Consider the following 16771-nt stretch of genomic DNA (forward strand, 5'->3'; position numbering starts at 1 on the left):
GTATCCACACTCAATGGCAATATCAATCAGTTGTTCTTCAATTCAAATAACTTTGTCTTAAACATCAGATGTAAAATTCAAAAGTACAGAAGTAACATTTTTTTGTCTACTTAAAATACGCTGGGAATGCCCATGGCCATTCAGTCCTGCTGAAAGATGGGTTTAGGTTATGATGTTTATGGCCAGCCATCAAGTATTTGATGATTAGTGTGTGAGAATAAAATTTCAGCATTCATTCTCCAAATGTCAAAGACAGCTTCTTTTACACATTCTTCTGAGCTTGCCATTCCTCTCTTCACATCTTTTGTTGATTCCACTCTACTTCTATTGAATAAAATATCAGTGTAACGCTTTTTAGTTGTTAATTTAATCCAACCCATTCAGTCTCACTAAGTTCAGACAGAATCTGGTCTTTGAACAACAGCAGAAATGCCAGAACCCACAATTCACTTCTCAGGCTCTGAAATGTACACCTTTTTGTCTACTTCCCCAACACATCTCATGCTCAGAAGCAGCCTTCTGGAGGCTTTTATTATTCTCAAAAAAATCACCTTTAAAACTTTCCTTTACTCTGACAACAAAAGAGATTATATCACAACTACACCAAAACCATTATCTATCACATCAAAGAATACAGTCTCATAGTTTCCTTATATTTTGAAACCACAAAATCCGTTTCTTGCCTTTACACTTATCATTACAGGGACAGTCATCTTCCTCTCCTTTTGTACTATGCCTTACAAAAGAGGGATCTCATCTAAAGCAGAGTACTCACATGCCACAACAGTATAAATGAATGATAAAAAAAAAAACATTCTTAAACTCATTTTAAAATATCACATTAGAAATAACAAGGTAGGACAGCCACACAAACTTCTTTTTTTTCTTTTTTTAATTTGCTTGTTTGAAAATTATGTTTGAAACTGGAGTGAGTTTGTGAACTTCAAAGTAAATGGCAGATTAACAGACTGCCTTTCATTATTACATCATTGCAGACCAATGGTCCAGGTACAAATACATCACTTTTTCCATCATGCAACATAACTGCCTAATTCTACTGCATTAACTTCATGTTACAAATAATATTAAACTCAAACAATGATTCATAGGACTTTAAAACAAGAGGCTGATGTGGAACACAGTTCAACCTTTTTTTATCCCATTGAGATAATGTGATTCATATAGCAGGCATTTTCTGAATGTCTGAAAACTACTCCACAGGAACTCCTTCACAAATGGTTTAAAGTATCACACAAATCCTTAGCTATTCAGAAGATTTTACATACAGAGAGACAACAGGGTACCAAAAAGAAGTGCTCTAATGAAGAGATTTAAAACAGAAGTTCTAAAATGATAATCTTATTTGTACACACAACTGTGGAGGTAATTTTAAAATCTGTGTTATTCTGATGAATTATATAAATCACATGGGTATTATAGTTGTTTTCTAGCCACAAGGTTTTAGTTCTATATCTCTGCTTAAATTCTCCACTGCATGGCACAAAGCAAAATCAACTTGGCTATTCCTACTTGAATGGCTTTAGAGAAGCTCTGAGGAGTAGGATTTGGGCTATTGGTTGATAAAAGATTCAACACAAACCATCAATGTGTGCTTGCAGCCCAGAAGGCCAACAGTATCTTGGTCTGCATCAAGAGAAATGTGACCAGCAGCTCAAGGGAGGTGACTCTGCCCCTCTACTCTGTTCTTGTGAGACCCCACCTGAAGTACTGTGTCCAGCTGTGTTGGGCACCAGAACTAGAAAGACACTGAGATGCTGAAGTGCGTTCACAGGACAGCCACAAAGATGATCAGAGGGCTGAAGCACCTCCCCTACAAGGACGGGCTGAGAGAGCTGTGGCTCTTCAGCCTGGGGAAGAGAAGGCTCCAAGAGCTTATAGAGGCCTTCCAGTACCTGAAGGAGGCCTACAGGAAAGGTGGGGAGGACTTTTTTCTAAAAATGTTACATGTAGCAACAGGACGAGGATGAGGGGAAAGAGTTTTAAACTGGAAGAGGGTAGATTTTGACTAGATATTAGGAAGAATTTCTTGACTGTGAGGTTAGTGAGATGCTGGCACAGGCTGCCCAGTGAGGTTATGAACTCTCCCTCCCTGGAAGCATTCAAGCCAGGCTGGATGGGACTTTGAGCAACCTGGTCTAGAGGGAGGTGTTCTTTCCTAATGCAGGGGTTTGGAACTAGGTGATCTTAAAGGTCACTTCCAATCTAAACCACTCTATGATTCTATGATCTTTAAGTATTTTTAATTTATCTTCACAGAATCATAGAATAGCCTGAATTGAAAAGGACCACAGCAATTGTATAATTTCAACCTCCCTGCTATGTGCAGGGTTGCCAATGCTCTGCGAGTCAGACAGTTCACAATCCACTTCACTGTCCTCTCCTCTGTCCCATATTTTCTGTGTTTCATAACAAGTACATTGTTGGAGATGGCGTCAAATACCTTGCTGAAGTCAAGGTGCACAACAGCCACTGCTCTAATCCCATCTACCCAGCCATGATGACATCACAGAAGGCTATCAGATTGGTCAAGCATGATTTTCCCTTGGTAAATCCATACTGACTACTCCTGATAAGCTTCTTCTCTTCCAATTACTTGGAGATTGCAAAGATGACGAAGATTGTCAGTGATTACTAAAAATGAAAATACCAGTCATACGGAGGTGTGTTCTATATAGACGAAACGATACTCAAATGTAGTTATTTCTTGGCAAACATTTTCCTCCTACACACATTCTTAAAGCTGACTTTTTCATCATGGAAATGATTGCTACTATTACACTACTTCCATATTCCTACAGTGCCACCCCAGTGATTGATGCAATCTACTTTAATCAGACACTCTAAAATCAATGAGCTGCACTGCAGATAGCTGAAGTCACAATATCCCACTTTTGCAGTAGTGCAGCTTAGTCAGGGGCTGTTTTATATTTCCAGAATAATTTAAAACCTCCTGATTGTACTACACAAATAACGGCAAATTAAAAATAACAGCATCTTTTATGCACAACAAAATTCCTAATTATTTAACAATACAACCCACATTTAATTGAAAAAGCATCTCTTTCCTTTGCTGAAGTTGATATATCATGGCTTACTTTCTCCAAAGATGCTGCATTCTTCTATATTTAGATCTCCAAACATTATAAAGTACTGAATGTTAAAAGATACATATTTCTAAAATTTTCCCCACTGACATCCTAATACTCTATTTTGCAGATGAAAGAAACTGCAAATTCCGTATAAACTGAAGAAGAAACTGCTATACCTCACCTTCAGTAAGTCAAAAGTCTTTTCCAGGCATGTAGAGTTGTTCAACTAAACTCTGCATTTGGTTTGTGCTTGATAATCAAATGATCTATTTACTAAAAATGTACGATTATTGTCATACTTCACAATCTATAGAGCCGCAGACCAAAGATTCCCTGTAAGATGTTATGCACATTTATCCACTCATGAACCTGTAATCTGACAAGAATGCTATAAGAATGCCATTATTTACTACAGCAATAAGAACTAATTTCCCACTGTGAGAAAAATCCACACAATCAAAGAATATAGATCTATGAATCTGCAGACATGTCCACAAACCTCAGCACTTACAGAAATCCCTAAAAGCAACAGTGTCCCAGACAGAATTACATCAAATAATCTAAAAAATACACTACTCTTCTAGTACTGAAAATACAACACTTCTTTAGTTTTTCTTCACATCTTCCAATTTAGACATTTTGGGGTAGATTTCAGTTATATTTGCTTTGTCAGAGCAGAACCTTACTTCTTGTTAATGGCCTTTTTCAAAGGACAATGAAAAACTCTGTGACAGATGAATTTGCGAACTTATTCCCTCTTAAAAAAAAAAAAAAAAAAAAAAAAGAACAAATTTAAGTCAAAAAAGTCTCCACATTTCTCAACATTATTTTCGAATTATGTAGATCATTCCAACTGTGGAGATATTAGACTGTATGTATAAGACTGCCAAAGTAGGATTCTTACTCAGTGTTTGTCATTTATATAGGAGCAAACTCCGGAACACCCAAACACGATCTAGCAAAACTTGGGGAAAAAAAGCCCATACCAATAAGACACAGAAAAATCTTGAACAAAATCAAAATGTGGCACAGTCTTTAATGTCAGACACCCTAGAATATGCCAGTGATCAACTCAGATAAATGCTTTCTCAAGCACATATATAGAAATACTTTGCCAATCTCAGAACGCTTCTTAAGATTATCTAAATCTCTGTTCAGTTCAAACTATCATATTTCTTCTCCACAGTGACAGCAATCAATCTTATTTCAAGTCTTCTTTTTTATTGTTTTTGTGTAAAATGAAGACCAAACAGGAACATACAGTTTATACTACAGATTAAGAACAAAAAGTAGTATTTATTCTCATGACACATGAGGGTTTTAAAAGGTAGCTGTAATCATTTACGTGAGCTTTTATATATCAAAGTTCAATGGAAATTACTGACTAAGCATATAGAAATTACATTTATTAGAATGTATTTCTGAAGCACACTCATTCATTCCGTATGACTTTCTTCATAATACTTAAAGCTGTACAAACAGAGCAATATTTTACCTCTGCAAATTTCATCAGAAATCAGCATCAGAAGATGCTTTCTTCTTTTTGCTAGGAAGGTGTATATGAAATGTTGGTACTGCCTAAAAAACGACCACATAATCACTTCTCTATTTGTCAACAATTCTTACATCAGTTTCACATACGAAATACATGCATGCTTGCGAATTGCCTATCCTTTCTAAATGAAAAAGAAAGAAGTTCAACTCCAAAAAAACCCTAACAACAATAAAAATAAGTAGTCTTGAAAACTTTGAAGGTGAACGTTATAATAGCAAATGTATATGGCATACACAGACCTTTCCATATACACAGACCATATACATTCCACAAATTAAATGTAATTTATGAGGTCTTTCACCTACAGGTTAACTTGTTTTCAGTTCTGCTGGAGGAAGCTATTACTCATTGACCACCTAGAAGAAAAGAGAGCCAATAATGATGTTTTCCAAAGTCCTCTCCCCTCTAAAGATAGGGAAAAAATTACATAATGACAGAAGAGAAAGACTGCACTAAACTTATATTCCTTGTAAGTACAAACCTCTGGCAAACAAATAGTATTAATTAATCTGAAACAACCAATTAAGCAGATGTCAGACTGAGCAAAGTGCAAAACTTCTACACTAATAATAATTATTAAAAAAAAACCAACAAAAACCAAACAAAAACAAATGAACCACTAGAATAAAGACGTTTTCAAGAATGATAGTCACACGACTGTTTGACAGATTGCACTGCCATACATTATGCTTTCTACAACATAGGTGAACCAGGGACTCAAGATGAGTTTTTCCAAACATACCAGTTCTGAATACTACAACATACTTTTATTTCATACAGAAATATAAAACTGGGACCAAAAGCTCTTCTTGAATCGTGATCATGCTATGTAATAATAACAGAATAGCATGAAAGACTGTAAAATATTAATTGAACTTTCTTATTAGTAATTTATAAATAAAAGCAACCAAATAGACTACAACTTATTTTAATGGAAGAACACCTGTATGTCTGAAACACTTGAAGATAGATCCAGATGAGCTTCCTCTGGATTGCCCGGAATGAAAATCAAGTAAGTATCTTCTGCTTCTATGTAATTCACTAGGTTAAAATGTTTTTCTACAGTGTTCATATCTTATATTGGTTTACTCTTGTAACACATTTTATTAAGTGAATCATCAGGAATTTGTTTTTATTCTCTTTTCTGTTACAAAGACTTTGAGGAACAGTCAGCAGAAGTAGTTAACAGAGAACAGATTCATTTACTGTATCGTTAGAAAGAACTTAAAAACAAAGCAAACATCAAAAGATGTAATGCATCAAGTCATGAAAATTTGCCAGCATTCCTACAATCTGAAGAGGATACCACGCAAAGCAAAGAGATTCACAAGCTTTTGTAAGCAAAATTTAACTCCTATAGCTGGCGGAGTATCAACCAGGATGCTGTGCAGCTACTACCATCAGGAATGGAGAGAGAAACACTGAGATCTGAAGTCAGGTAGAAAGCTTAGAGCTGGGATACTGAACAAGGGAGAGATCTCTACAAAGCTACATTTGCCATCTCTATACCTTCAAAACAGAAGAGTTAAAACAGTGGTAACACTGTTAGTAACAGCCAACTGTGATGCTGCACAATGAGAATTGCCCCCTGACCACTGAACCTTTTTCCCCCAACTGCAGCAGAACGTTGCAGCAGAGTTTAAATCTCCAGCGCTTTGGTACATAAGAAGTAGAAAATGACAATCCTGGTTTTGACTGGGATATAAGTAATTTTCTTGCTGGTATGGTGCTGTGTTTTGGATTTAGAGTGACAATAATGTTGCTAAGATACCAATGTTTTAGTTATTGCTGAGAAGTGCATACACAAAGGCAAGGACATTTCAGCTTCTCGTGCTGCCCTACCAGAGTGAGCAACAAGGGAGGTACAATTTCTAGGAGGGAACAGCCTACCCAAACTGGCCAGGGAGCCTGACACTGCTCAGGAACAGGATGGGCACTGGTTGGTGACTGGCAAGCAACCTCATTTTGTATCACTTTCTTGTATATTTATTATTATTTTCCCTGCCTTTATCTCAACCCACAGATTTTACATTTATCCAGTTCTCTTCCCCATCCCACTGGCAGGGGTGTGAGTGAAAAGCTGTGTGATGCTGAGCTTCAGGCCAGACAGCCCCTTTAGAATCCAACATCTGGCACAAAGGATTGAGATAAGGACAGATCTGACCAGAGTATGTAACAACAAAATTGTTCTAAGTGCAACATGAGCTTAACAGTTGCTGAAATGTTGATATTTTTGCTTTCACAGATTCTTTGCTTGTCTTCAGAATGATGTAAAACCTTACTTGCAGTCTATGCTCCCTGATGTGCTGCTTACCATCTCTACTGGCTGGATAAAGGTTACCATTTTGCTGTACTGTATAGCACTGGCTTATAATATGAGAAAATAGCTTACCATGAGACTGGTCTGTTATTTGTTCTCAGCTTTGCTGCACTTTGGGAACCCTCTCCTAAAAGCTATTAATAACAACACTGTTTACATTTTCTTCTTGGGGAGCCAATCTATGGGGAGACAGGACGGCATATTCTTTGCTTCTACACCTTCCCTTACATCATCCCTTTCCCCTTCTCATTCTGGACAGTTACAATAGGTCTTGGGAATTGTGAGTATCTTCAGGATGCTCAAACCAGCATGTTTCTATGCCTCCTGAATGTACTCCAGGTTTTGCTTAAGACTAAACAAATATTAATTTAATAATACCACTCAAAGATCTGCCCCAAGGCTGGAAACATATGAATGATAGGGAAGATGAGATGATATGTGCATGCATCTAGAACAGTGGGAAATAATAGTGATTTGGAACTTCACACCTGAAAGAACTGCTCAAGTTATGCCATCAAACTGGCAATTCCTAAAAGATACGAATCACTGTAATGTACTTGGGGTTATGCCTACTGTGCAATGTTCAACACTAATTTAACTCTTGCAATAGGTTCTGCTGCTGAATGAGCCTCTGTTGGTACTGGTTGCCGCTGTATGAAAGAAGAAACAGTGGGTATGCAAGTAAGCTTATTCAGTGAAGGAAGAACATTCTACTAAGAAGGAGAAGAAGAAAGACAAGGACGAGGAAGCAACTCTTAAGCAGGGCCACCACAAGAACTGGATGCGGAAGGGTTAGAACTCATGAAGAAGGCAGTAATACATCCAACCTCTAACCCTGGGTGAGCTGTGAGACAGGTGAAAGGATTTCAACCATATTCTCAGCAAGTGTACTGTTGCATGGCTGCTCTGAAGATAGGTTAACAGGGCCAGTAGCCTGGAACAACGAAGCCAGACAGCTTGGATCCCTTCCTAGGAAAGGAGTTGACTTGAAGGTGGAGGATATTAAGCAGCTTTCTAGCCTTCCTGGTCTCTCAGAAGACACTTCTGTCGTGGAGCTGCTAAGAGCAAAAGTAAAGCAGATGCTAATTGCTAACACAACAGTGCACAATGGTGGCAGTATCTCACCAACTGATTTCCCAATTCCCGCTTATCACCTGATTTGCCAACTAGATAACCAAGGAACAATTAGCAAGACTCATTTATCCTTCATTAGACCCATAGCGTCAGTGCAAAAGTCCAATGGGGAGCGGACTAGTGTGGTCTGAATGAAGACAAGACACTGCTGAGTAATGCCATGCCTAACATGTTCATACTTCAAAATGAAGTGAAATCAAAGGCAGACAAGTGTTATGCCAAAACTGACACTGCCAGTGCTTTTTTTTGTCAATCTCTGGCAGCAGAGTGCAGGCCACAGTTCGCTTTCTCTTGGAGGAGTGACCAGTACTCCTGGAATTAACTGTCCCAGTGGTGGAAACACAGCCCTACTATTTGTCATGGGTTGATCCAGACTCCATCGGAACAGAGGGAGGCTCCTCTCCTCAACACATGCAATAAGTTGACGACTTAACAGCACCACTATATAATAAAGCACCAGAAAATGAGAATCAATATGCCTTTTTCACCAATGGGTCCTGTTGGAGTGTTGGAAAGCATCACAGATGGAAGACTGATGAATGGGGTCCTACATACATTCCTACAACAGACTACAGAAAGCACTGAAGGAGAAGTCATCCTGCTCAGCACTCAGCATTGGTGAGGCCTCACCTCGAGTACTGTGTTCAGTTTTGGGCACCTCAGCACAGGAAAGACATGGAGGTACTGAAGCAGGTCCAGAGAAGGGCAACGAGGCTCGTGAAGGGCTTGGAGAATCAACCCTACGAGGAGAGGCTGAGGAAGCTGGGGCTGCTTAGTCTGGGGAAAAGGAGGCTGAGGGGAGACCTTATCACCCTCTTCCAGGACCTAAAAGGTGCTTACAGTGAGAGTGGGGTTGGTCTCTTCTCACTGGTGACAAGTGACAGGACGAGGGGAAATGGCCTTAAGTTGCACCAGGGCAAGTTTAGGTTGGATATTAGGAAGCACTTCTTTACAGAAAGGGTAGTTAAGTACTGGAATAGGCTCCCCAGGGATGAATGATGGGTTGAATCGCCATCCCTGGATGTGTTTTAGAGCTATTTGGATGTGGTGCTCAGGGATATGATTTAGCAGAGGGTTGTTAGAGTTAGGGTACTATGGTTAGGCTGCAGTTGGACTTGATGATCTTCAGGGTCTTTTCCAACCTGGGTAATTCTATGATTCTATGAAAGTGTGGGACTTGCGCAAGACAAAGATAGCATAAAATAAGTGGTGGGCATTCTCCCAGTTCCAGTTGGAACAGTTAATTTTCTTGTGAGTAGCTGTAACGGTGCTCTGTTTTAGATTTAGGGTGACAACAATGTGGCTATGATACCAATGTTTTAGTTGTTGCTGAGCAATGCTTACAGTAAAGCAAGGACACATTAGTGTTAAAGCAAAGACATATAAGCTTCTCATGCTGCCCTGACAGTGAGGAGGCTTGGAGTGAATAAAGAGCTAGGAGAGAACAGAACCAGAACAGCTGACTCAGTGTTGTCATCATGTTGTCCTGAACAAGAACAAGAACAACTCCCAGGCCGGCTGGTTGGAGACTGGCTGGGCACTGGACGCTGAGTGGTGAACAAATGCCTTTTCCAAAGTTAACCAGAATGAATCTCAGATATACTAAAGTAAAATCCGGTATAAAACAACTACTTCAAAATAGTCCAATAATTACTAACTACTAGTATTTTCCTTCTGATTAAGCCGGTTTATTTCTGATTAGCAGCCAGACCATTCAATATGATCAAAACAAACAAGCAAAAATGTTATACTAAAAAGCAATCCTGTAACTAATCTCCTGGTAGGGTGACCATGACTATTTCCAGGCAGCTCCTCTGCTCTCTAAGCCAGTGACAGACTGTAGTTATTAACAGGTCAGTGAGTAAATTAATTTTAGGGTACTGGAAATTATGTTCATGAAATGAAATGTGGCCTTGCTGATACTGCATCACTATTTCTAGATAGTGGTCTTGAACATCAAATGAATTTCACAGCTTGGATGTGTGCCAAAACCAAGTTTCATAGGGGTAGGAAAAGAATAGCAATTTGTTCTATGATAGTAGACTACCAAAATAACTTCACAAAGTCTAAAACATTCCATCAACAACTTTCTTTACATCAGGTGTTTTACAATTGAATCGGTCACAAAAAGCCTTCTTTTTCCACAAAATGCAACAGTCTGAGATCCATTAAAATTTAATGCTAAAACACACATTACTCATGCTGGCATTTCTGTGTAATATTCCCATTAGAGAGAATAAATACTATCTTCTTTCCATCTCATTATCTCTTTCCAGATCTCATTCATAATAATTTAATTCTGTTTTAAATCAAAGTAGCTTTGCTTTTTCTCTGAAAAATACAACACTTCTGGCTTAAACAAAAAAGTTTTACTAATAAAAGTAAGTCTATTTTTAAGTACTCAGTACACAGTAATCTGCCTGGTAATCTTCCTTGATTAAAAATTCCTTGGCATCTCTTCAAAAAACATTGACTGTGAATGAGCTCAACAGCTGTAGATATAATTTTTAGGAACTTACCAAGCACTGCTGCGTCTATGCTAGGCCCCATTTATATACTCCAGCTGGTACTCTACAGCCCCACTCCTTCGCCCCCAGTAACATCTATATTGAGATGGAGACATATTGAGGAGAGGAATCTTAAATACAACACAGAAGAAGATACATCATCTTTTTTTCCCTTTTTAATTCCTTTTTTTTTTTTTTTTTTTTTTTTCTTTCCAGAGTCTGTTGCTTTCTTCAAATTGCTTTTCATTCACCCAAGTACAGAAGGTAAACTAAAATATCTTCAAGAAAACTATTTTTGCACTACAAAAAATCTTTAAAAAACTTTTTTTTTTTTAAAAAAGTTTCAAAAAAACTTTTATATGACATAAGTAACACAATGTATTAATCTCACTCAGAAAACTATGCTTATACACTTCCATATTGACACATGCCAATAATTAAACTGCAGTTCCTATCTGTGTATATGCAGTAATGGTCACTCTCATAAAGATTCAGATAAACAGACTAGAAAAGACAGCAACATATTACTCATTTAATCTTGATAAAATGTGGGGATTTATTTTTTCCTCTCAATTCACCACCTCTGGATTCATCAAATGGATTCATCAAATCCTAAAGGTTGACCACAGCTTTTATAGTCTTTACTGATAAGAGTCTATGAAAATTCTGATCAAATGATTATTTAAATGATTGCAACTAAGTTTGGGAAGGTCATACACATACATTTCATAAATGCTACGGAAGCATCTGGAAAAAAGAAAAAAGAAAGAAATTAAAAACAGAAAAAATAACTACTTAACTGAATATACCTCTAAAAGCCATAATCCTTCTTTTCTTATGAGCAAACCCTTTTCAAGAGAACCAATAGGAAAATCTTGGCATATTATTTCTTTTCCTTACTTACAAAGAGTTTTTAAGCTCTTAGGTTTGTTGCTCAAACAAACAGTTCCTCTGTCACTAACTTCCTGATTAGTATGTCCACTTATTCTCTTTTTCTCATACACCTTCTATCTCTGTTTGAAAATTGCACTGTTTGCACAATCTCCCAATACAAATTTGACATTTTTGAAGACTCCATCCCAAACCCATGCACAGACTGCAGCAGTATCATAACTATACTGTGCCAAACTGTAGATTTAAAAGAAACAAAGGAGTGAAGGTTTGCACAGATGCTGATGCACTTAAAACTCTGTTCAAGAGTCGCTTAAGAGTTTTTCGGTTCCTATGTAGGAATGTTGTTTTTCTCATGTGTGGGAATTATGAAAATCTTCTAAATGTACTTCTATCTCTGCTTCTGCAATTGAAAAAAGATACTTGGTCATCACTTCAAAAGGAGCGCTGAAAACTACCACGCGATATGTACCATGATTAGCTACACATTCTACTGTCATTCAGCTCATGTTCACCGTTTTGTATTAAACTGTATCTACCATTATGCAGATTAATGGCTTCTTCAACACTACAAGGAGTATTTACATCACCAGTTTTCTACTGGGAAAAAAACAATTAGAAACATGAGGAGTTCATGTTTCTTGGTACAGTAATGCAGATATACGGGAGTGACACAGCAATCAAGTCCTCCAAAAATGTTACTATGGTATTAATAATCCTCTTCACTCTTTCCATTATTTTGTTTCCAATTTCCTGGTAATTCTTCAATACACACAAATTGATAGGCAGCAGTGCAACATTTCTGCTAGATTCTGTATTTTTTTCCCTTCATCCTCTTAATAATTAATTGAATTTAATTTAAAAAAATAACTTCCAGATGCACACTGACTCACTCATGCACTTTCATTCATAACTCACACTCCTTCCGCACTTCCACCTGCCTACTCTATCTTTCCTAACATCAACAATGGGAAGTTATTTCATCTTACAACTTGTGTTATCTTGTGTTACCAGGTGTTACCACAGAGATAGGGAGAAAAGAGAAAAAGTTGTCAGAATGAAAGTGAAACAACAGAATAAGAACAGAATGCTTAAAAAAATATGAGAATCTGATGAAGTTGCATTCCTTAACAGAGGAAAAAATAATCAGATAGTGGAGAATCTTATAAAATAAGAAGGAATAGCTGAAAAAACTGACTCTACAACTTTGAAGCTCAAAATTTTTGTTTTAGTTCTTAGTTCATCATAAGAGGGAAGGCAAGGTAGTTGATATTAGCTGTCTAATACTCCCAAAATGCAAAGTCAATTTTTAAATTTAAAAAACTTTAAATTTTTTTAACTTTATAAATTAATTAATTTTAATTTTTTAATTAAAAGTAAAAAAATAAAATGAACTTTCTATACATTTTAAATATTTTTACTTGTAATTTTTTTACAAGAAGCTTTTATATATGTTGCTATGCTTTATTTTCTCCATGCTCCACCTTCACCCAGAAACATGTTATTTATTCAGTTTTTCTTCAGTTTGAAGATGAGTTTGAAAATGAGAAGTTGAAAGAAAATGGCATAAGGGCATGTATGTGCACATTCTATAATGATTTTATAACTTTGAGTACACCAGAAATCTCAATGTAGACATTAGGTGCTGTTTTCAGGACACGTTTAAGGGCTGAAAAGGGGTCTTCTTACAGAGAAAAATGAATGGTTTGAAAAAAGTACTTTTTGCCTTCCCAGATCTTCTTGTACAACCTCCACGAACTCTGCTGAATTCTTATGAATGAATATAAAACTCATCTACCTGATTAGCTGACAGGCAATGCATACATATCATCTTAAATTTTAACCAGCTTTGGAAAAATATATACTTATTTACCTGGCAGCAGGCAGCAATTAAAACCATTATTTTCTCTATTTACCTAATTCTCTCCAACTCGTTTTCAGTAGAGTACCTCATATGAACGTATTTTATTTTGCACCCACTGTAAATTCCACTGATACTGTTACTGTATTCCTCACGTGGTTTCCATTCAGCATCACTATTCTATACAAGGGCATAAAGTCAAACTGCAAATGTAGAGTTCAAGTTTGCTTTCTTTTCAAAACTTCACAGATGCTTTCAGTGTCACAGAAACAGTCAGAAAAAGATATAAAAAAGATAGTACAACCCATGCTAACTGAAAGAGAACTTGAGTGGGGCTTAATTCTAAACCATTTAGGGAGGACTGAAGAAACTAAATCCTCTGTTACATCTATTCAGATTTCTTGCTGCCATTCAAAATGAACAATACACCAATCTCACAATGCAATTTTCAAGCAGATGAGAGGACATGATCTAATATAACTATGCGAATAACAATTGATAGCATCACTCAGGTTGTACAAATGAAATTTTAATCTAGATTTCAATAAAACAGTACTCCAAAATTCAATCTTCATATAAAATCAATGTTTTTATACTTACAGAACATGAACAAGTTAAAAAGTTTAAAAAAGAATACATCATATTTTGCTGCTATTATTTGATTCCTCCATATATAAATCATGGTAGCACCAGGCCTTCTATGCTGCACACAGTAAAGTTCTATGCTTTTCTTGCCAAAGCCAAGAAAATTCTCTCCTCTTGCACTTCCTCTAATGTTCAACTTTGCTTCTGGGGCCTCTTTCTATTCTTGTTTTATTTCCTCCTTCCCCTGCAGCATACAGGACTAACTTTAGATGAAGTATGTGGGGGATGCAGTGTTGCTCCTCATGCTAGTGAAACTTCTCAAATTTCTGACAGTTCTGGTTTGTAAATAAAATATCTCCAAATTAAGGTCAGGAATGTTCTACAATATTTCTTAGCAGAAACAACTGAAGTCAGAAGTGGTCTGTCTCTGAAACCAAACTTGTTATTTAAAACATATACTATAGAGTTGCCGTCACTTTTCTTTTTCTGCAGGAAGAATTGGTTGTTTCTATTACAATTTTGGAAAGACTTCTATGGCTAGCACACAAAAAGAAAAGCATATAGTAATCTCTTTATCACAGCAAAAATGTTCTCCCTCATGTTAAAATGGGGACCAACTTTGATGATTTGGAGTTCTTCTACCATCATCTGCAGAAGATTACCACAACTTACAAATTACTCTGTTTATGTAGTCAAATCGTAAATAAAATTTGAAAGACATTAATTTTATGTTAAAGGTTTTGCAGTGCTAGTATTACATGACATTTCAAAACTTAGTCTTAACATCGGCATTAAAAGGGATCATAAAATGGGGAAGAAAATCAGTCATTTGATGAAAATCAGATTACTTTTATTTAAGAAGAAGAAAATATAAGAACCACAATTCTCCCTAACTTACAGAAGTAGGACTGATCTACTTCTCTCCAGTAACATCCCATTTATTGCATTTAATTGCTTTGAGAAAAAAGTGGATATACAAACATATGCTATTAAGATTTTTTTATGAGAGGCTCTTTATTTAGCACAATGCACAGAATAAACATTACAAAATATTAAAATGCAAATAAAGATATCCAGACTTCAGATGATTGAAGAAAATGTAGATAAATGTTCTCAGAGTAACTAATTTAACTTTTTTGCCATATCAAATCATAATTGGATTGCATATGTGAAGCAAGCACTGACAGACCTCAGTGAAAACAAATGTCTTAATTATAAAAGGAGAAAAGAAAAAAGTTAATCTTGTCGTTTCTCAATAACTATAATTTTAAGAACAATGCTGACAAAATGCTAAAGATGTATATTCAGGCAGAAACTTATCTTAAACTGTTTGTTACCATTATTTAATTTAGAAAACTTATAGCATTAAATATATGATGTAAGACTGGAATAGGGAAACAGGCAAAGTAAGACAAACCACATCAGTGTTTATGAACTATCTGAAAACAAGCAGAACGAAACTCAAAGCTAATTCTTTCAGATATTTTTTTCTGTAATCTGTCCTCCGAGCTGCAGTTGAAATTTAAAAAGGTAAAAGAATCCAAGGGATGTCCTCATGTAATAAAAGAAAACTGTATTCGTGAGAACTATAGTCAGGTCATGAAAAAAGTAAAGACGGCAAGAACTGCTCTACTGTGGATCAGAATAAAGAAGGGACAGAAAAAGTACAAGATTACTCAAGTATAAAGTTACAAGAAAACATGAAGACTTTTCTTTGAAGATATCTCTCTTATAACACATTATTATGCAGCACCTACCTGCAGAAAAATTACTATTGATGTTCAGAAGTCCCACCACTACCACTTCAATTTTTCAGTATTTGCCATATGCAATTACTTCTATTATTGCTGAAAGTATACAGTTCTAAAGAATATACTGGCAATATATCGTAAGATGCATTAGATTTCAACTTGAAATGTCTGACATTTTATTTAACCTTTACACTTGGTTGAATTGTACAACTTCTGTTCTTAGCAACATTCTGTAGAAGTTCTTTGCATCTGGAAATTCCCTTGACACCGCTCTCATCCAAAATAGGGTGGTTTTTTTTCAACATTAAAATAAATCCTGTAACAGAAACCTTCACATTGTTTTTCATTGCGAATGATGAATAATTTAAGAGATACAGAAAATACATAATGATTAACTAAATTCAGTTTTCATTCTCATTCTTATTTTCTTCCAGTGCAAAGAAAACTAATTTCTTGTGTGTTCCTCTCTCATTTTTATAATACATTAAGTATAATAACTAACTTCCCCAAACACATTTTGAAGTCTAGAAAAACAGTCAAAGCAATACTATTTGTAAAGTGGAGAGAGAAGGAGAACATACAAATGCTTCCACTAAAGCTCTCCTATGTAGTAGTTATTAAAGACAAAAAACGGCTCAACATGCTATGAAGCACATTTGAAATGTTTTGACACCAAAGCACACAGCATGAGGAATTAGAGGCAGGCAGGGCAGGAGATGCAAAGGGGTGGTGCTATGAAAGAGAAGATGCATTGTAGAGATCTGCCAGTTGGAAATGACACAGTTGAGAGCTGCTGGGTAAGGACTGAATGATAAGCAAATAAAGGGGATGGACCAGGGGGAACTGTATGGAGCTGCAAAAGGGGATGGTCAGGTTGGATGTCAAGAGAAGGTTCTTCACCAGGGGGCAGTGGGCATGGGTAAGGCTTCCCAGGGCAGTGGCCATTGCTCCAAGCTGCTGGAGTTCAGGAAGCATCTGGACAATGCTCTCACTCATATGTTCTCATTTTTGGGTGGCCCTGCATGTAGCCAGGAGTTACACTCATTGATCCTTATGG

General features: G+C 36.6%; 1 protein-coding gene across 11 annotated transcripts in view; it reads right to left on the bottom strand.

Annotated features, from left to right (window-relative positions):
• AUH (AU RNA binding methylglutaconyl-CoA hydratase) overlaps window positions 1-16771 on the bottom strand; it is a 95252-nt gene that overhangs the window by 28078 nt on the left and 50403 nt on the right. Inside the window, exon 7 of one of the 11 annotated variants that reach the window (XM_085528576.1) lies at window positions 10638-10722. The exons of 6 other annotated variants lie outside the window; for them this stretch is intronic. In XM_085528576.1, the coding sequence (XP_085384702.1) occupies window positions 10691-10722 (32 nt within the window). In that variant the 3' untranslated portion in view covers window positions 10638-10690. Of the gene's footprint in view, window positions 1-10637; window positions 10723-13886; window positions 14208-14948; window positions 16031-16771 lie in introns of those variants that run through there. 4 more of the 11 variants (XM_085528573.1, XM_085528572.1, XR_014939287.1 and 1 more) reach the window with 4 other exon arrangements.

Source organism: Coturnix japonica, chromosome Z, assembly GCF_054131305.1.
Source record: "Coturnix japonica strain WE chromosome Z, WE-NBRP24, whole genome shotgun sequence".
NCBI lineage: Eukaryota > Metazoa > Chordata > Aves > Galliformes > Phasianidae > Coturnix > Coturnix japonica.